The sequence below is a fragment of the Dreissena polymorpha genome, chromosome 10 (assembly GCF_020536995.1).
Source record: "Dreissena polymorpha isolate Duluth1 chromosome 10, UMN_Dpol_1.0, whole genome shotgun sequence".
In the NCBI taxonomy this organism is placed as follows: Eukaryota; Metazoa; Mollusca; class Bivalvia; order Myida; family Dreissenidae; genus Dreissena; species Dreissena polymorpha.
Genome location: NC_068364.1, coordinates 7,850,142 through 7,872,817, shown reverse-complemented (window position 1 = coordinate 7,872,817; position 22,676 = coordinate 7,850,142). Strand labels below are relative to the sequence as shown.

At 34.5% G+C, this 22,676-nt stretch overlaps 1 protein-coding gene across 1 annotated transcript in view; it reads left to right on the top strand.

Annotated features, from left to right (window-relative positions):
• The first annotated feature begins 745 nt into the window (after positions 1 to 745).
• Positions 746 to 22,676, top strand: part of LOC127847966 (sushi, von Willebrand factor type A, EGF and pentraxin domain-containing protein 1-like) — a 30,120-nt gene continuing 8,189 nt past the window's right edge. Inside the window, exons 1-17 of the mRNA XM_052380217.1 lie at positions 746 to 931; positions 1,415 to 1,563; positions 3,459 to 3,589; positions 7,084 to 7,299; positions 8,053 to 8,286; positions 9,464 to 9,697; positions 10,195 to 10,325; positions 10,578 to 10,768; positions 11,083 to 11,219; positions 11,554 to 11,682; positions 12,503 to 12,646; positions 14,490 to 14,643; positions 14,928 to 15,188; positions 18,052 to 18,254; positions 20,055 to 20,216; positions 20,400 to 20,492; positions 21,585 to 21,794. Coding sequence (XP_052236177.1) covers positions 746 to 931; positions 1,415 to 1,563; positions 3,459 to 3,589; positions 7,084 to 7,299; positions 8,053 to 8,286; positions 9,464 to 9,697; positions 10,195 to 10,325; positions 10,578 to 10,768; positions 11,083 to 11,219; positions 11,554 to 11,682; positions 12,503 to 12,646; positions 14,490 to 14,643; positions 14,928 to 15,188; positions 18,052 to 18,254; positions 20,055 to 20,216; positions 20,400 to 20,492; positions 21,585 to 21,794 — 2,965 coding nt within the window. The remainder of the gene's footprint in view (positions 932 to 1,414; positions 1,564 to 3,458; positions 3,590 to 7,083; positions 7,300 to 8,052; positions 8,287 to 9,463; positions 9,698 to 10,194; positions 10,326 to 10,577; positions 10,769 to 11,082; positions 11,220 to 11,553; positions 11,683 to 12,502; positions 12,647 to 14,489; positions 14,644 to 14,927; positions 15,189 to 18,051; positions 18,255 to 20,054; positions 20,217 to 20,399; positions 20,493 to 21,584; positions 21,795 to 22,676) is intronic.

The window sequence follows — 22,676 nt, the reverse complement described above, 5'->3', positions numbered from 1 at the left end:
TTTATTATGCTCCCCCAAAATTTTTTTGGGGTGGAGCATATAGTCGCCGCTTTGTTTGTCCGTCCGTGTGTCCGTCCGTCCGTGCACATTTTTGTCCGGGCTATTTCTCAGCAACTAATGACCGGAATTCAATTAAACTTTATGGGAAACTTCAGTACTAAGAGGAGATGTGCATATTATCAGCCGGTTCTGGTCGGATGATTTTTCACAGAGTCTTGGCCCTTTGAAATTTTCTATAAAAAAAATTCTTGTCCCCCCAACTACTGTGCCCTCAAGACGTTTCCTTTTATCTGCATATATAGTGCGATATTGTGACATAAAAAACTTTGGGGAGCATCACCTGTCTCCGACGCTTTCTTGTTAAAGTTAAACGCCATCAGTTGATATTACATTGAAAAACATAAGTGTTGTAAACAAAAACACAACAGAATAAACATGCGCTCCTTTTAGTAAGAGGATAAACTCTAAATTGATGGGTTTAGTAATTGGATGATTTGCATAATTACTTATTAATGTTTAATTAAAGCTGAACATGTTCTGTTGCAGCTATATATCTTACCGTATCATCACAAACAAACTAGATCTAAGATACCCTTTGTGACGTGAACAATTTAGTTTGAGTGCAATGTACTTCTTACACCAACATTGACATGTATAATATTTATAACTTGGAAGCAAAGTCACTTATAGTTACAATATATTTTATTGTTCATTTTATTCTGCTGCAGTTTACGATGTATGTGACATGGGAGCTGGTATCAACGGCAAAATTGGAGATCCCAACTTGCCCGTTTTGCAGCTAATTCAAGTTGACAGTGTGGACAAGTGCAAGCAACTATGTCTAAATGACAAGCTGTGCAAGGAAGCTTCCTATGCACCGACATCGGGTGGACAGAGGTTCTGCTTTCTGTATGGCAGCAGTGTGGCGTTGGTTAGTGATCCAACAACTGGGAGTGCTCACTTCAAGAAGTCTTGCAAAACAGGTTATTGTGAAAAAAAATCTCTGCATTGCATTTGTATTTGATGCTGTAAACAAAAGCCTTACCCTGTTGGAATGTATTATTTATTCACTTATGGTAGCTTTATTGTCTTTTTTGAATAGCACTTTTTGACAAATCATGGTCAAATAATACCATGACCTTTGGGTCACATTTTTTTATGTACACTTTATTATGATAATTGAAATGCGATACCAAGAAGTTATGTATTTGGCACAAAACTTTTTTTTGTTAGATTATTATTTTTGGTCAAAATAAAAAATGAATATTGCAAAGGTGATGAACAATCTCGGGCCATCATAACTACTAGTATATCAGATTAAGAAGAGTGATGCATATTTCCTTTGACATTTTAGTAGAACATGATGGCAGCTTTATTGTGATGTTTGAATATCAATTATGTTTGTTATTTAAAGTGCTATATTTTAGGCTTCAATGGCACAAACTGCGAGATTGACAATGTGAACAACTGTGCCACTGCGGGATGTCAGAACAACGCTTCATGTATGGATATGGTGGGCTCCTTCAAGTGCTTCTTTCCCTCACCAAGCATCACAGGCACACTGTGAGTGGTTTGTATGTTAACTTGAGCAGCTGCTAGGTATGCTTGGTATGCATTACTTCCAGGAGGTTGGCCAGTTTTTTATGTCCCCCACCACTATAGTGGGGAACATATTGTTTTTGCCCTGTCTGTTGGTTGGTTGGTTGGTTTGTGTGTTTGTTTGCTCCAACTTAAACATTTTGCCATAACATTTGCAGTATTGAAAATAGCAACTTCATATTTGGCATGCATGTGTATCTCATGGAGCTGCACATTTTGAGTGGTGAAAGGTCAAGGTCATCCTTCAAGGTCAAAGGTCAAATATATAGCTTCAAAGCGGCGCAGAAGGTGACATAGTGTTTCTGACAAATGCATATCTTGTTGTATAAGGCTACCGGTATATAGTGAAATCTTGCTTAAACTCCACAAGTCAACTGTTAAGTCCAACATTCATGAAACTTGGTCAGAATATTGTACACATGATATTTCAGCTGATTTCAAAACTGGGAAGTGAGTTAAAAAGTAGGTCACTAGGTGAAATTAAAGGAAAAGCTTGTTAACACTATAGAGTCATATTTAAAGTCAAACCTTCATAAAACTTGATGAGACATTTGACAAGTGTCTAGTTTTTATCCTGAGAAGAACCAGTTCTTGGTGAGAGATCTTAACGGGGCTCCCACAGTGGAAATCGAACCCTTGACCTTGCAGGTGGAAACCAAATCCGTCAGGCTACAGTGACCTCTTATTAAAAAAGGTCAAAAGTATACATTGAAACTAAACATTTATTTATAAAGCACTTTTATTCTTCTAAACTTCAACTTCTCAGATTTGTTTTGTTTTTGGGTCAGTGGACCTTTTGTTTAAGAATAGGTAAATTCAATCATTCAACATGTTAAACAATAATATGATATATAAAAATATAATGCTTATACTAATGAACCATTTTCATAATGCACCTGCTAGCGTTATGCGACAGCATGATGTCTGTTAGGTAATGATAATGATAATGTCATAATTGATAAAACGAAATTATTCTCAATCAAATTCACGCTTTGTATTTATTCATTGTAGAAAAGCATAAAATAAAAAGAAAATATGTTTACTTTAGTGAAAGATTGTTCAAGCACTTGATTTGTAGACATATACATAAGTATTTTAACTCATGGCTCCATCAGTTGTGAAATTATGTTCACGACCACGCATGATATGGTAATTCGATATTCCACTGAAATCATGAATTAACTCCATATCTATGTTTAATTTAGAATTAATATATAAATATATATATATATATATATATATATATATATATATATATATATATATATATATATATATATATATATATATATATATTCATTTGTGATCAAAGTATGCTATAGAATGCTTTTACAACTTAGAAGTAATTGCTGTCCCCTACCGGTTTCACCGGAGGGGACTTATGGTTTGTGCTACATCTGTCTGTCTGTCTGTCCATCACCATTTTCTAGATCCTGCAATAACTTTAAAAGTTCTTAATTTTTTTTCATGAAACTTGCAACATGGATAGATGGCAATATGGACATATTGCACGTAATTTCATTTTGTTCCTACGTCAAAAATTGTGTTTGCTATGGCAACCAAAAAACAAAATAAAAAAAATCTGAAAATGGAATTTCAGACAATGGTGGAGCCGGTAGGGGACCATATTGCTTGACAATAGCCTTGTTATATGCAACATACTAACGTTTTAAATATATGAAATTACCATGGAAATAAGTTTTTAATAAATCTGTTTGTTTAAGAGCCTTAAATATGTGCCTTACCTGTTTTTAAGTTTATGATATTCAGTTGTGAACAACAAGGTACTTTTTCTGTATAATAATAGATGTCATTTTATACTCATATAAATACATCGTATTTTGTTTCAATACTTGTAGATGTAACATCACTTCTGCCCCATGTGATAGTTCCCCATGCAGGCGTGGTACCTGCACATCACACGGCATTGCCAGATATCAGTGCACGTGTCCAGATGGATACACAGGGCTACAGTGTGAAACTAACATCAGTAAGTATACTCAGAGGTTATTTTTATGGTAAAGAGTTTTAAAACTGATTTTGTTTAAGTTTTAATGTCCATAAATTCTGTCAGCTTAATTTATGCTTAATTCTCGTATCAATGTACACTGTGTTCATTATATAAATGCTTAGTGAAATATTGCTCAAATGATCTTTATACAACATTAGGAATTGCTTGTTGCCAAAAATGTTAATCTTCAAATATTTTCATCTAGAATTTACCTTTTTACTCCAATCTTCACAAAACAAGGTGAGAACATGTGTCCTAAAGTTATCTTAGCCAATTTTAAAACTGGGTGTTGTTAGTTAAAGCAGAGAAATGGGTCAAATTTAAAAAAAAGCTTGTTTACACTCTTAAAGTCACATTTTTAGTCCAATCTTCTGAAACTTGGTCAGAATATTTGTTCTCATGATAGGGGGCTGAGGTTGAAAAATGGATCTGGTCCATTGAAAAACATCGCCACCCAGAGGTGGTGAGGGGTGGGGCAGGCAGTTTCCCTAATATGCCTATATTAAAACCTAGTAAATTCTAAGTCCCTTTTTTTCTTCAGCTTAATTAAATTTGCTCAATATATATGCTCTAATCGAGTTCCAACATAGTGATTATGATTATAGATGGATTCAGAAACATTAACAACAACCTAGATTTCTTATGATATGGAGTTACTCAAATTAAATATTTCCATTACTTCTGGTTATTATTGTATTTGAGCTGAAAATAACATATTTTCGTGTGAATCTTATTTGACCTTTCATCCCATATTCATGGTGTGTCAGGAGCTGATATTGGAATGTCTCTATTTGATCTATAAATGATAGACAAGTGACCTATTGAACTTTGTATAGACACCCTCTTTGGCTGGAGAGACAACAATTAATTAAACTAAGGTTTAAATGTTTCTATGTATGTTCTGAGTTGGTGAAAACGTTCGTCTTATCCAAGAATGCATAAACTATTTCAACAATTCAAATAATCCTGGTCTAATATTCTTTGCAGACTTCGAAAAGGCATTCGATTCGCTTGATCATTCATTTATGTTCTCTTGCTTAGAAAATATGAATTTTGGTGAAAGTCTCATTCAATGGGTCAAACTATTCTATACCGATATTAACAGTTTAATTATTAACAATGGCTTCTTTTCAAACAGTTTTAACATCGAACGAGGGGTTCGACAAGGATGTCCACTCTCATCATCGCTATTTATTATTTGCATCGAGTATCTATCACATCACATCCAATCAAATAAACACATAAAAGGCATATCACTAGAACCTGACGAAGAAATCAAACAGTCCCTATTTGCTGACGATGCAACTTATTTTTTAAACGACAATAAGGATTCTTTCCATAACCTAATAGAATCGCTAACCCTTTACGGAATGACATCGGGTCTTAAACTAAACAAAAGTAAATGTACTGTGCTACGAGTAGGTAAATTAAAACAAAGTAATGTCCAATATAAAAAAGAAATGAAATTTCATTGGACATCCGATGAAGCAACAACGTTAGGAATTACTTTCACAAATAATGAAAAAGATACAGTTCTTAAAAACATACTACCTAAATTACAGAATTTTAAAAACTGCTTAAAATCATGGCACCACCGTAAACTTACACTAATCGGAAAAAACACAGTATTGAAAACGTTTGCACTCCCTAAATTAATTTATGTATTAACAGTCCTCCCAAATCCACCAAATGATGTTATTAACGATATAAAATCAGAAATATTTAATTTCATATGGGACGGTAAACCTGATAAAATAAAACGAACTCAGTTAATTCAATCTGTAGAAAATGGAGGTATCCAATTAACGAACATTGACTCATTCTTTAATGCAATCAAATGCAGCTGGGTTAAAAGATACCTAGATAATACCAATACGAGTAAATGGAAATTATTCTACCAGAAAATCTTAAAAAAATATGGTGACTCTTTACTCTTTGAATGTAACATCAACAATACTATCCTACATGAAATTGCAAACGAAAACATATTTCTGTCTGATGTTCTATCAGCATGGAGTGATGTCACTCATAACCTAGAAACCCAAACCAGCAGCAAAACTATATTATGGAACAATAAAAACATAACTTCAAACAATAAGACGTTTTTCTATAAAGATTGGTTTGAACGAAGCATTAAATATGTCGACCAATTATATGACTACAGAATTAAGGATTTCTACTCTTTTGATAATATATGCTACATATACGGAATACCTTCAAATAATTTTCTGAAGTACTACACACTAATCAAAAGCATACCCATACATATTAAATCTGAAATCAATACAAATAATACACCATGTACTCAAACAACATTCGTAGAAAACATACTTGGAAGAAAAAACAAAACGAACAAAATATTTTACACATTACAAATTACAAACCCTACAGAAAACTCCAAAACCCAAAATAAATGGCAAGTTCTTTTCGAAGAACATGAACTTAATTGGAAACACATATTTACCATGCCATATAAAGCAACTATTGAAAGCACACTGAGAAATTTTCAATATAAATACATACATAGAATTATAGCTACAAATAAATATCTCTTTAAATGCAAATTATCTAACTCAAATCTGTGTGACTTCTGCAGTGAAAACATCGAAACTATAGAACATCTTTTTTGGGAGTGCAAACACATCCAGCCTATTTGGAATCAACTAGTATCTTTTCTTGAACAACAGCAACTAAATGTTAAACTATCTTTCTTAAATGTAAGCTTCGGAATTTACTCATTGAAATCAATAGACTGTAATAATATTGTGAATTTTATTCTTATTATGATGAAATATTTTATCTATAACATGAAGTACAAAAAACAAGTACCAAATTTTAATTGTTTTATCCATAGTCTTAAACTAAAAATCCAGATTGAGAAAGAAATAGCCCTCAGTAATGACACATTACAAATCTTTGAACAAAAATGGAATCAGATTAAATTCTCATAATGGTTGTCCACTTATATATATTTCACTCTTATGTTAGTTTATCTTTCTAAATTATTTTTGTATATTTTTTTCAATCTTATAAGATCATTGTGAATCAACAACAAAACACACAAATCCAGTATGCTTTCTTCCGACTTTATACAACTCATCATTTTTCATAACTATTATTCTGTTTTTCTTTTCATTTCTCTTTAAAAAAAAGATATATTAGCATATCTTGTATAACATGTCTGAACTGTATTGCTTTGTACAATCACTATGTTGTATGATCATATACATGTATACATTGTATGTATTATATTGAATTAAAAAAAATGTAAAAAAAAAAAAAAAAAAAAAATGTTCTGAGTTGGAAATACGTTCATTTATCAATTAAGTGCCAAGACATTAAATATTTATGTTTCATAAAGTAGTTTTTATTCTTCTGAATTCTAATATCTCAGAACAAGTTATTGCTTCGCAATTATGAGTTTGTACATGTTATTGAGTGTGATCTTTTTTACATATGTGTTTATATTTTAGACGATTGTCTCACTGCTGAATGCTTACATGGAGGGACATGCAGTGACCTGGTGAACGGTTATGTATGCAACTGTACGACTGGGTTTACTGGAAGGAACTGTGAAATCGTTGGGAATTTCTGTCAGCCCGGAGACTGCGATGTTAACAATGTGTGTTATAGTAGTCTTGATAAGAAGGACGGACTGTGTGCTTGTGGCCCAGAATTCTTTGATCCAGGTAATATAAGACACTAGCTTAACATAGTTATGGTTGTAGATCTAGAGAATACTAGGTTAGTTTTGAAGATTTATTCACAAGCAAATAAACTTAAGTCAGCACTGACTTGGTATTTTATCAATCCTATCATTAGCCATTTTTTTCTGAACTAGAAAAAAACATTAAAGAAAATGGAAAGAGAACACCAAAAGTGTCAAATGGAGTCATACAATTAAACACAATGAGGTTATGGTACTATATGTGTTTGCTGTTGTGTAGATATACAGTTACTTTTATTCAACAGGGTGTTATTTCTTCAATTCATGGTGGATTATGGGATGAAGTATATAAATTGAGATTATCCAGGATTAAGAATAAACAAAATTCTGTGGGTTAATATACACATATTTTCATGTTGTTCCGCTTCTGTTGGTTTTCATGGAATTGTTGGCCCTTGATAAATTATTCATTTTCATTAGCCTATATATTGACAAAGTGCATCATCTGTGAGCATTCATCAGTTCTATTGATAGTCTCGTTGAAATAATAAATCACAAATGGTCACTTTGTGGAGAAGCTGTGTGACGTTCAAGTTATATGTCATGTGGGCCAAGTGTCATAATAAAGGTCCAAACCCATATATGTGCATGGATCAGAAACGTTATCGAAAACATTAATGATGACAGGCTGGAAAGGTTACATGCAGGAATATAGTCATAAGTTATGATTAAATTTATGTGTAAACAATGTATATGTGTATATGTTGTCTTCCAGTTTATATCTGCACTTTCACATCGATTCCCAACACTCAAATTGTTGGCGTCGGTCAATACAAGGCACCAGTAAAAGTCACATCTTTACCACAATGTGAAAGCCTCTGCAAGAATGATGCAACCTGTCTCTACGCTGAATTAAATGGAGATATGTTTTGTTCATTCTATAACATCGACGGTTCTCTTCAGAATACGACAAACTACACAGTTCTGAAAAAAGATTGCCCAACTTCAGGTTACTCTTTTAATGTATCTTAAGAAGTTGAATAATTTTTGTTGTTGGAACTGTTGATTTTTTTTATTCTGAGTGTAACTTGTGTTTATTAACATTGTATAAGTACATTTGTAACTACACATATGTAGTTACACACATTTTAACAATGAATGATGCTTAGGGGATTGTAAACTACATGTAGGAAAAGTAACCAATCAGATCATTATGTAGAAAATGATGGGGATAATACATCACCTTTAATTATACATACAATAGCAATGTAAATAAAAACACAGGGGGAAAACACAGGCTTATCATGGACAACACTTACTACTTTTATGGCATTTTTTGTTCAAAGGAATTCTCTTCTTTATGGAAATCCAATGTATGTGCAAAGTGTTGTCCCTGATTGGCACTGCACAGGCAAACATGGGACGACACTTTACGCACATACTTTAACCCCGGTTTTCCCAGAGCCTGGTCCATATATTTACTGCTAGATTTAAGGAAATGTCTCAAAATTAATTATAATATGAACTTGGGCATCAATATTTTGTTTTGTTTTTGTTGAAATGTCCTCAGTTATATCCCTAGAATGCTCTCCTTGAAAAGAGGCAGCATATATAAGTTACACTGTCCTTGCTGATGTGAGCGCATCCTCTTTGGTGTCCTTCCAAACATTCCTGTCTAAGCCATAAATTTGGCATATATATATATGTCACACTGAGAGGTCAAATTAAAAATTTGGCCATATGTCATATGTGAGCTTTAACATTCATTATGCAGTCATTTTTCACTGAATTGTTTTCAACATAAGTTGAGTTTTGAGACAAAATTAAAAGGTACTGGAAGCTTTCTTATACTGGCACATGTTTAGTTACAATTACAAATATTAGCATATATATATATGTCACACTGAGAGGTCAAATTTAAAATTTGGCCATATGTCATATGTGAGCTTTAACATTCATTATGCAGTCATTTTTCACTGAATTGTTTTCAACATAAGTTGAGTTTTGAGACAAAATTAAAAGGTACTGGAAGCTTTCTTATACTGGCACATGTTTAGTTACAGTTACAAATATTAGTAATAATTAGTAGACATTAGCGCTGTAATTTGTAAGATGATCATGACACTTTTAATACTGAAGTTGAACTTTGACAGTTCAGTTAACCCCTATATGTTTATACCATAAAGGAGACGCATACAAGTGCCACAGAAAATCAACTCCATGTGATAACAGCCCCTGTAAGAACGGAGCCGCCTGTTCTGATGATGGTTTTAATGCCACATGCGCCTGTGCAGCTGGTTTCACTGGGTCCCTGTGTCAACACAACATTAATGACTGTAGGAATAATGACTGTAGGAATAATGCTACTTGTGTGGATGGTCTAACGAGATTCACCTGTTTGTGTCCTCCTGGATTTGCTGGTAAACCTTTGTTGTTTTAATCTTTATAAATGTATAAATTCTGTTTGTTAGATATAAAATTTGTTATTTCACTTTGACAAGTCATGGAGTTTATTGACAATTATAGAATTGGTTAAATCTCATTTGAAAACTTTAAAGTTAAGTTAGCATGCTATACTGATTGTTCTACGTAACCATGTTATACTGATTGTGTTAGGTAACCATGTTATACTGATTGTGTTAGATAACCATGTTATGCTGATTGTTCTAGGTAACCATGTTATACTGATTGTGTTAGGTAACCATGTTATACTGATTGTGTTAGGTAACCATGTTACACTGATTGTGTTAGGTAACCATGTTATACTGATTGTGTTAGGTAACCATGTTATACTGATTGTGTTAGCTAACCATATTATACTGATTGTTCTAGGTAACCATTTTATACTGATGGTGTTTGGTAACCCATCAGTTTCAAACAAACTGATTGAGTTTCAAACATAATCATGATATTTTAGGGTCCAGATGTGAAACTGATTTGAATGAGTGTCCACAGAGTCAATGCAACACAAGTCGAGGTACATGTGTGGATCAAGTAAATGGCTATGTTTGCATTTGTAAAAATGGATACACAGGAAGAAAGTGTGAGGTACGATTTGGTGGAATTTTAGGAATTAATTTTCCTACAGTTAAATTAATTATGATCTTTAACAAAAATAATTTGTTTTAGAATTTTTTATGCCAGTTTTACTTCTTTTATGTGTTCAAATGCATCTTTTATTTACAAAAAAATGTGTACTGCTTTCTGTACTGCAATACTGTTTATTGATTTGAATTCTGTGTATTGGTCATGTGATAACTGTTACTGTTAGTTGTTTAATTACTGGCTCCCCATTTTCAGGTTGACATTGACGAGTGCCTTTCCAATCCCTGCAAACACAAGGGCACGTGTCAAAATAAAGTGGACGACTATACATGTACATGTCCTGCAGGGTGGACAGGGAAAGACTGCAGTACTGAAATAAACTACTGTGCCAATCGGACTTGTCAGAATGCACAATGCTACAATCTACAAAATACATCTTTCTGCAGGTCTGTGGAAGTTAGTAGTATGTACAACTGTAGTCTGATTTCATAAGAAATTCAATTATTTTAAAAAGCAGAGAATCCTTTAGTCAGGCAAACACATAATCTGCAGGTACTTGTATGTGACTGTGCGATACATGCAAATGATAATATTCATCGTCTAAAGACAGAACTAATAAACATGAAGGCCTTAACATGTATTATAATTATAATGTAAAATGCATTTGTGATGTTGAGTGTTGAGTGTTGAGTGATTCAACAGACATTGATGTTACATGCACTGCAATATGTCTTATTCAAATTTCTCAATTTCCTCACAGATGTGAAGGTGGTGCTTCAGGGGAGAATTGTGAGAATGCCACCAAGGTCTGTGATGTCTTGTCCAACATAAAGGTGTGCACAAACACTGGCAACTGTACAGACAAGCCTGGCACAGCCGAGTGCAAATGTCCTATAGGTATTGTAACAATGTGGAAGCTTTACCCTTGTTTTATTTTTGTAACAGATGTAACCCAGATCTTACATTTTGGAGAAACTCATGTAATTCCCAAGTACAAGCAAAGCTTACCTATTGTACTGTCCAATGGAAGTTGCATAAAATAACAAAGTTTGTTTCGGTATATAGATTTGTAAGGAATTTAAATGTATTGGCTTTGTTTTTATCAGCAATTTTTTTTCAAAATCAAGCCCATTTCAGAGCAAGTATATTATACATCCTGTTTGAATTAATGTTCCTTTCAATAATAGTGTTTTCTTGAAGTCTTGTTATGAATGCATGAGTATTATTTCAGATTATTCCGGAGTGTCTTGTGAGTTTGTCAAGGACTGGTGTTCACTGACTGGGGATGCCAACCCGTGTAAAAATGGTGGCCAGTGTTCACCTAAGGGCCCTCTAGGATACATGTGCACCTGCAAGACTGGTATTGTTGATCATACAAATACCACATCAACAAAGAAAGGCTTTGTTTTCATAACTATTATTATATGCACTTTGTTTTCTTTGATCATGGCAATAGCAATAAAAGCAATCGTTTTATACCAGATACATTGATATCTGCCTTATATAACGCTGAAATATTTTTTTTATATCAGTTCAACAGGAAGTTGTTATTCAGTCAATATTTTGAGGTTTTTCAATTCAATCGGAAGCAGCTATAAAATTATCACTTTTGTTAAAATAGAATCAGATTTTACAGAAAAAAACAATTTGATACCAAGATGTTATATATGATATACACAAAAAAGCAACATAAAATGCAAAAAACAAGTAAGGGCAAGTACTCGTTACATATTTATTTACGCATCAAACGTCAAAAATCATATTCATTCCCGCACAAAATGCAGCGGTGTAGCGATTATTTGTCACTATTTTTTTTTAATGGGCGACTTGAAGCTATAATAAACAGAAAAACAGATTTCTGGCTGATAATTGTGTAATATATCAGGCTCGGCATGAATAAAATAATGGCTCAGCAAGTCTAGCCATTAATTTTATTCTAAGCCTCGTCTGATATATTACAAAACCATCAGGCAGTAACCTGTTATTCTCTATGTATATTCATTATTTTTATTCATTTGTCTAGTCTATGAACACAAACCTGTGTGTCAAATAACGGTTTTATATAATTAAGAGCATACCATCTTTTAATGAAAGTTACTATTTCTTATGTAAGTCTACACTTAATGTTCATACATTAATTATGCAAGTACATTAAATATAATTGATCTTTTGATTTTAAGGCTATTCTGGGCCCAATTGCACCACTGAGGCTAACCCATGCTTGTCCAATCCTTGTGGAGGAAATGCTACATGTTATCACAATGTCACAGACTACATTTGTCAGTGTCCTGAAGGAAAGACTCTATCAAACAAGCAGTGTCTAGGTAAGTAAAATAAACAAACTAATTCAAATTACAATTTCAAGGTGAGTATAAACATTACTTAATATATTGTTCAGTAACCTTAGGGGAGAAAAGACTTAAACCAAGTCAACACATTTTAATTGTCAGATATCACTAGAGGAGCCTTAGTTCCTTTCAGAAAACATTTTAGGTGAGTATAAAAGAGTCTAGAATAGTCCATACAGACCTTATTTGCCAGTTTCTGAGTGAGTGCAAGCAGACTTTATAAGTCAGTGCCAGGGTGAGTCTACACAGATCTCATTTATGAGTGTAATAGAGTCCAAGCAGTCATAATTTACCAGTGTCAAGTTGATTTCAAGCAGACATCAATTGATATTGTCAGACCACATTTGCCAGAGACTAGGTGTTTTCAATCAGACCACATTTGCCAGTTTCTAGTCCAATCAGAACGTTTAGTCGGTGTCTAAAAAAATCGAATGCAATTCATGTAACAGGGCTGTGAATGTAAAATCAATATTTCATTTTTATGCCCCCTTCGAAGAAGAGGGGGTATATAGTTTTGCTGGATGTCGGTTGGTCTGTATGTCTGTCGGTCTGTTGGTAGACCAGTTTGTTTCTGATCAATAACTCGTCAATGAATTGACCGATTTGCTTGAAACTTCACATGTGCATTAGCCTTGGACAGAAAATGACCCCTATTGAAATTGGGATCACTAGGTCAAGGTCACTGTCACAGTAAGTGTGAAACTCATTTCCTATCAATAACTTGTTAATGAATTGACCGATTGGCTTGATACTTCACATATGCGTTGGCCTTGAATAGTAGATGACCCCTATTGAAATTGGGATAACTAGGTCAAAGGTCAAGGTCACTGTCACAATAAGTGTGAAAATCATTTCCGATCATTAACTCGTCAACAAATTGACTGATTGGCTTGGTACTTCACATGTGCATTGGCCTTGGACAGAAGATGACCCCTATTGAAATTGGGGTCACTATGTCAAAGGTCAAGGTCACTGTCTCAATAAGCGTGAAAATCGTTTCTGATCAATAACTCGTCAACGGATTGACCGATTGGCTTGATACTTCGCATGTGCATTGGCCTTGGACAGTAGATGACAGCTATTGAAATTGGGGTAATTAGCTCAAAGGTCACGGTCACTGTCACAATATGTGTCTAATGGCTTCCGATCAATAACTCGTCGACGAATTGACGGATTGGCTTGATACTTCACATGTGCATTGGCCTGGGACCCTTACAGAAATCGAGGTCACTAGAACAAAGGTGAAGGTCACTGTCTGAATAAGTGTCAAAATTGTTTCTGATCAATAACTCGTCAACCAATTTACTGATTGGCTTGATACTATCCATGTCCATTGGCCTTCGAAAGTAGATGACCCCTTTTAAATTGGGGTCACTAGGTCAAAGGTGAAGGTCACTGTCACAAGAAGTGTGAAAATCGTTTCCAATCAATAACTCGTCAAAAAATTGACTGATTCACATGTGCATTCGCCTTGGACAGTAGATGACCCCAATTGAAATGGGGGTCACTAGTTCAAATCCCTTTTTTTGGGGGGGGGGCATATGTCTTCGATCGCGGAACTCTTGTTTAATGAGGTAAGCATGTATGTCTATTTGTTTTCAAAACTTTTATAGTATTGAAGTACATTTGCATACCATCTTTTTGTATTTGATAAATCAGGTTGATAGAATGCCATTTGCTAGTGTTTGTGAAAAATGACTTGATCAAACAAGCACTAACAACGTAGATATTTGTTTGAGGGTGTTTTTGCAAAGAGTTTTGCAGTGCATTTCTTAGTTGGTGTGTTTGATTCAAGTGAGTGTGTGTTTCATTTGTTCAGGGGAATCATCTCAGCATGTGCTGCTTGTGAATACGTTGTATTGCACCTCTCCACCTGTGCTGCAGTCACCATTCAGATGGACCCCTGGCAGCCTCTCAGTTATGCTGTGGGTCAGATCTCACAATGCAGGAAGTTCTCTCTTTTCCATTTGGTTGTGAGTTTCCTTAAAATTTTGGTAAAAAAATAAATTTGTGAAAAAATGTATTTTTTAGTTAAAGCTGGTTGTGAGGATTGTTCAAAATTGTTAGGCTTACATGCATTAAAGATTGTATGAAATAATATTGTATTCTTGAGTTGGTTGACATTATATTGTTAAGAAGTGGAGTATAGTGTGTTTCAAATTATGTGTACTTGGGATTTAATATATATCAACAAATGTTTGCAGAAGTATCCTTTTGTATAGGACGATAATATAGTATGCATCTCTCTTTTCTGAAGGTCTTCTAAACTGCATCCAAACTACGCTAGTGGCATGGATGAATACGGGATCATTGTGAACACCAGTGGAATATATGCATCAAATAATACCAACTGGATGGGTATAAGATTCTCTACGATCTTTGGTGGAAATTTGCATGATGGCAAATGGCGTCATTTAGGTGTGTCAATTTCAGCTGCAGGCAAGATGTCTGCAACAATTGACGCTATCACATATCCCCAGGAAGTTGCTGTTGACCCACTGCCGACTTCAGCTCAAAAGTATGTAGGGTAGACTTAAACTATATTTACACCATGTCAGCGTTGAGTAATGCAACTATCTCTTCAAAACTGTGCTTTCTTAAACACATGTATAATGCATCAGAAATTATTTTTGTTCCATAATAATGCACACCTATAATAACCATGTTCACTCAGAACCAAGAACTTTTATTTAGAAATTCATAAATCATTTTCATAATAAAAAGCATATTTTGCATGTTTTACGCTTTTATTTTTTAAATATTGTGGTATATCATTTTAATTCGATATATGTGAATGTCGTAAATCATTTAATTTATATTTTACATAACATTTGATTAACAAGTATTGGATCAAAGTGTACACAAATGTAGTGGAAAAGTAGCCAACTGTAAAAAAAGTACCCAGTCCAAAGGTACCTAACTGTGATCAAAATGTTTAACTGTGGTCAAAACATAGCCAACTGTGTTAAAAAAGTACCCAGTCAAAATGTGTTTATCTGTGGTTTGAAAGTTCACAATGAACTGTCAAATTGTACCTTATTGTTGTCAAAACATACCTTAAAACATCTTTATTATTGAAATATAAAAGAAACAAGATTACAGTAAAACTGCGATAACTCGAGGTAGCACGGGACTGACTTTGATGCTAGACTTATCGCAGGTTTCGAGTAATCCATTATTATTTGTTTTCACTGTTTCGGTTGGTGATACTTAATTTTGACCACAAACCCTTTATTTACATGTAAGACGGTGCTCGGAAAAGAAAAGGCTTTTTAAAAATCGCTTAATGTTACAGTAGCCTAAACTAAACAATAAGAATGATCGTTCATTCATTTAATATAATTAACATACACGCATAACACATATATAATAAAAAATATTCAAACATTATTCATTGTACATGTAGCACCAGTGGGTCCTTCACTAGATTGCTCAGGAGTTTGACAATTTGTAAGACTATTTTCTTTCTGTGTTGACATGATGCAGCGCAAATGACAAGAAGGAATTCAGTTAAGAGATTCCGATGTATTATCTGCTACGCTCTCTTTTATACCATACATTTTTAGCTCACCTGTCACGAAGTGACATGGTGAGCTTATGTGACAGTGTGATGTCCGGCGTCTGTTGTGCGTGCGTGCGTCCGTCAACAATTTGTTTGTGTAGACAGTAGATGTCACAGTTTTCATCCAATCTTTATGAAATTTGGTCAGAATGTTAGCTTGATGAAATCTGGGTTGGGATTGTATTTGGGTCATATGGGGTCAAAAACTAAATCACTAGGTCAAATAATAGAAAAACCTTGTGTAGACAATAGAGGTCACAGTTTTCATCAAATCTTTATGAAATTCGGTCAGAATGTTTATCTTGATGAAATCTGGGTTGGGATTGTATTTGGGTCATCTGGGGTCAAAAACTAGGTCACTAGGTCAAATAATAGAAAAACCTTGTGTAGACTGTAGAGGTCACAGTTTTCATCCAATCTTTATGAAATTTGGTCAAAATGTTGATCTTGATAAAATCTGGATTGGGATTGTACTTGGGTCATCTGGGGTCAGAAACTAGGTCACTAGGTCAAATCATAGAAAAACCTTGTTTAGACAATAGAGGTCCAATTTTCATCTGATCTTAATGAAATATTGTCAGAATGTTTGTCTTGTTAATATCTGGGTTGGGATCAAATTTTGGTCATCTAGGGTAAAAAACTAGGTCACTAGGTCAAAGTTAAAAAAACTTGTGTAGACAGTAGAGGTCACAGTTTTGATCCAAACTAGGTCACTAGGTCAAATGCTAGTTAAACGTTGTGTAGATGAAAGAGCTCACAGTTTTCATCACCTCTTAATGAAATTTTGTCAGAATGTATTAACTGATGAAATCTGTCTTGGGATTGTATATAGGTCTGATAGAATTTAAGTTGATATAGCAAGGCTAGTCAGGTGAGCGATTCAGGTCCATCATTGCCCTCTTGTTTATAATTATCGCATGCTGGTAATTATTTAATTATCATTAAAACTTTGTAGTTTTTATCTGCATCTCAAAGGATGACAATTTGCAGTGTTTCTCAAACTACGACTAACGTCACACATAAGCAAGCGTTTATTGTCTGTTTTCACAACTCGAATATTATTAGCATTGACCAGACGAGAAAGTGTCTTAAAATAATTGCCAGTTAATATGGTGTGAAATACCTTTCAGGGACCAGCACACATCCTCGAGTTATCTCAAAACGCATGTTTGAGTTATTGCGGGTATTTTTATGTAGAAATTAAAGGAGAATGTTAGGGACTTACTTTAATGCTCGAGTAATCGCCAGTTTTCGAGAAATCGCAAGCTCGAGTTATTGCAATTCTACTGTATTTGAAACATTTTATTCCGCCTTTATTATTAAAAGCATCACTCAATGGTGTATAATGTACATGCAATCAGTTTAAACAGTTAACACACTGTAATTATAATATACCTGTACTCAAAAATGTAAGATAAAAAAATGTAAAGACACATAACACAAAAAGAGAACATCATTTCTGAAAAAAAAAGATTTTTTGTTTATTGTTTATTAAAATCTTATATGCAATAAATAGAGACAATATTAGAAATGTTAAGATAAACAACACAACATAATAACACCATGACAATAATGCTTGTTTGAACTTCAATTACTGCTAATAAGTTCCAAGCATTATCACACCCAAAATAAGAAGCTGCCTTGTTGCAATTATTAGCAGAAAAGAAACACATTTATTAATCATCATTACAAGAACAAGGCATTTTTCACTATTAAATGTAAATTCATTTTATAACTACAAAGTATGCTCTAACAAGATTTTGGGTATGTTTTGACTATTTAAGTTGCATATAGTGTGCAAGTTAAACTCTTATTCCAGTGGTCAGGTGCGCCTTGGTGAAGAGTACGTGGCAGAGTATGAAAGATTAACTGTCTGGAACGCAATCCTGAGCAATGTGGACTTTACATTAGCCTTTGGTCAGCTGAATGAACCATCAACGGGTCTGATACAGGGATGGTACAACTATGACCTGAAATTCTCAGCAGACAGAATGACCACTAGGCTGCCAGAGAATATACTGGGTAAGTTCTTAACTATCTATGTTTTGGATAGTTATTATAGGTGTGTTCTGGAAAAACTGGGCATAATACTTGTCGTAAAGTCCAGTCTGCCCAGGCTAATCATGGACAACACTTTCCACCTTTATAGTATTTTTTGTTTAAAGAGAGTCAATTCTTAGTGAAAATCTGTTTTAGGTGGAAAGTGTCCCCACTTATTAGCCTGTGCGGACTGGATTGTACATACTAAATTTTGGCGGCACTTTACACACATGCAGTGTTCCCAGAACAAATATCATTATTTCCTTGTTGCTGAGCCTTGAGCAGTCAGCTGTTCAATATGCAACCTTATCTGTTGCATTCATATTTTGATTTATTGTATTAATCTATTTTGAGGTGGTTTAAAATTTAAATGGCAAAAGTAAGATTTACAAATATTTGTTATGTGATTTTACTCTGTATTATGTGTTTATGATACAGGCCATGACAAACATTGACACAATATTTACACAACCTTTTGAATATTTTGGAAAGAAGGGGGGAAAACAACATAGTTTTGAAACCACGTTTTGGTATATAATTATTAAAATGAAATATGCATTATTTGCTAGAGCGGCACTCACAGATTAATATATATATGAAAGTTGTCCCACAGTCCAAATTTATACAAAATATTTGTATTTTTTTGTTTATAATATCACATAATAGAGGCAAGTGATTATTAAAGGAAAATGGTCAGATTTACACATTACAATAATGCTAATTGCATTATTCTATTATTCAGAATGATTCAATCAAATCAGTACATATACTGTTGCAGCGGTTTGTTTGCTAAAACATAATGTATATGAGCCTTGGCCTGATAAAACCAGGCTTAATGCATGTACATGGAAGCATCCTCCCAGATTGGTCTGAGAAAACCAGGCTTAATGCATGTACATGGAAGCATCCTCCCAGATTGGTCTGAGAAAACCAGGCTTAATGCATGTACATGGAAGCATCCTCCCATATTGGTCTGAGAAAACCAGGCTTAATGCATGTACATGGAAGCATCCTCCCATATTTGGTCTGAGAAAACCAGGCTTAATGCATGTGCATGGAAGCATCCTCCCAGATTGGTCTGAGAAAACCAGGCTTAATGCATGTACATGGAAGCATCCTCCCATATTTGGTCTGAGAAAACCAGGCTTAATGCATGTACATGGAAGCATCCTCCCATATTTGGTCTGAGAAAACCAGGCTTAATGCATGTACATGGAAGCATCCTCCCATATTTGGTCTGAGAAAACCAGGCTTAATGCATGTGCATGGAAGCATCCTCCCATATTGATCTGAGAAAACCAGGCTTAATGCATGTACATGGAAGCATCCTCCCAAATTGGTCTGAGAAAACCAGGCTTAATGCATGTACATGGAAGCATCCTCCCAGATTGGTCTGAGAAAACCAAGCTTAATGCATGTGCATGGAAGCACTCTCCCAGATTGGTCTGAGAAAACCAGGCTTAATGCATGTACATGGAAGCATCCTCCCATATTGGTCTGAGAAAACCAGGCTTAATACATGTACATGGAAGCATCCTCCCAGATTAGCCTGTGCAGTCCCCAATGATGAATCTAGGACAACACTTTCCACCTATATTGGATTTTAGCTCAAAAGAGACATCCTATAAAGGAAAATAACAGCAGAAAATATTGTCCCTGAAAAGTTTGTGGGAACTGCACTTAGCTGATCTGGGTTGTCACTTTACGCACATGCATTAAGCCCCATTTTCCCACAATAAGGCTCATATTATACTTGTTGCACATAATTATTTATTATTTCAGCCTACCCCAACTTGAATTTCCCTATGCTTAACTGTGGGCCACACAATTTAAGCCATGTATCATCAGACCGGATTGTGAGCAGTGAGATACTCTCGTCTCTTGCGGATGACCTTAAGGCTTCCAATAATCAGTCTTTGACCTTCAAGAATTCGCTACTGGCCTGTATGTTTTGCATCCATTTGATTTAAAGATATCTATAAGCAAATTGCTGCAGACAACAAATATTATTTCTCAAATGCATTACCATAAATGAGATATTAATTAAACAATTATTTGGAAAGGCAAACATTTTCATTTATACTACCGGTATATTCTAAAGACCTTGAACAATATGCTTGTTTTCAGCCATGACATGGGGCTATTATGAAGCAATTTTAGTTGGCATTGACCCCACAACTAATAATTACGGTGAATGTCGGACACAGGCTTTCATCAAATGTAAGTGAATGCTCTCTATTGCATGCAAGTCAGTTTTCAATTTTGTTTGTTAACATTGAACCTCAAGTGAACATTAATTGAGTGAAAACTAGTACCTTCCATGTATAGAACACTCCAATTATAGAATGAATGTATGTTTAATTACAAGCAATGCTATTTCGCAAAACAACACCAATGGAAATTTGTGACAATTGACTTGTTTTCTTTTGCAACACAGAGGATGAACACAGTAAATATACCCCCACAAACAAAGTTTAGGGGGGTATAAAGGAGTGTCAGACTGTCTGTCGGTTGGTCTGTCCTCCCTCTCATTCAAATTGTTTTCATTCAATCTTTACCAAACTTGGTCAGATGTTGTATCTAGATGATATCTAGGTCAAGTATGAATATGGGTCGTGCCGGATTAAAAACTAGGTCACAGGGTCACTTAGTGCGTTTTAAACATTGAGCATGGTGTCCGCTCTCTAATTCAAGTAGTTCAAGTAGTTTTCATCCAAGCTTCACCAAACTTGGTTAGAAGTTGTATCTAAATGATGTCTAGGCCAAAAACTAGGTCACGGGTCAGCTTATTGCATGTTTAACATTGAGCATGGAGTCTGCTCCCTAATTCAAGTAGTTTTCATCCGATCTTCACCAAACTTGGTCAGAAGTTGTATCTAGATGATGTGTAGGTCAAGTTCGAACATGGGTCATGCTGGGTCAAAAACTAGGTCACAGGTCACTTAGTGCATTTTAAACATTCAGCATGGTGTCGGTAGTTTTTTTGTGAAGACAACATGCAAAATATTCTATGTCAATGTGGCATATGGAGGTATTCGTCACGTCTGTTAATATATGTTCTATCATTTAAATGAAATCAAGTGAGCACACATTTCAGAAGTAGTTGTTAACTCAAACAAATCTATCTTGCACTCTCTGGCTGTGAACTTAACAACAGGTTATCATTCAGTGGTATTTTCCATGCTTTGACCATAGAACATGAAATATATACAAGTGCTAGTATGTGTATTTCACCATTATTATTTTGTAACATCTTTTGCACGTTCAACATCAACTATAATCGTCATTATATGGTTTACGCAATGATTTCAGATAATGCCAGGTGTCCCAACCCAGTAAATGACAACAATGTTACTATAGGAACCTGCCCTCAAAATACGGATGCAGTGTGCAATGTAAGCTGTTCAATGTCTAACACTGAAGCTCTGTTTGCCCCCCTGCCACGCTACATGGCCTGTAGTTCTGTAGGAGTCTGGTGGAACAAGAAGCCCTATGAAAACCTGATTTTACCTGGTTGCACAAGTATGTTTATCGCTCATATACTTAGTTGTATTAATTGTTTGCGCCATGTATATTTATTCAGTGGTAACTATATGTTTATTCTCTGTTTCTCTAGTCTTTCTCTCTGTCCGTCTGTTTGTCTGTCTGTGTGTCATTCTGTCCATCCGCAAAACAGGACCACGCAAAGTAGTGAAGAAAATTGAAAGAAACTTGGTTTACATGAACATTTGTCAGTCAGTCTGTGTTTTATATTGTTTTTAAAGAAAACGAAACATAAATGTCTTGAAAAGTAGATTGGATCATGAAAGTTGGTGTCTCAATAAGTACATCAGTTAGAATCATGAAATTTTGTGTCTCAAAAAGGACATTAAATAGAATCATAAAATAAGCATCTCAAAAAGTACATTAGTTAGAATCATGAAATTTGGTGTCTCAAAAAGTATATTAGTTAGCATAATGAAATATTTTGTCTCGAAAAGGAAATTAGATACGATCATGAAATTTGGTGTCTCTAAAAGGACATTAGATAGAATCATGAAATTCGGGGTCTCAAAAAGTACATAAGTTAGGATAATGAAATTTGGTGTCTCAAAACGAACATTAGTTAGCATAATGAAATTTGGTGTCTGAAAAAGTACATTAATTTAGATAGAATCATGACATTTGGTGTCTCAAAAAGGACATAAGATAGGATCATGAATTTTGGTGTCTCAAAAATGACATTAGATAGGATCATGCAATTTGGTGTCTCAAAAAGTACTTTAGTTAGGATCATGAAATTAGGTGTCAAAAAAGTACATTAGTTTGGATCATGAAATTTGACACGAACAAAAATGTTTATGAAATGATCTTATTTTTAGTACAAGTTAATTACAAGTTTGCTTTAAATAAAATCAATATCAG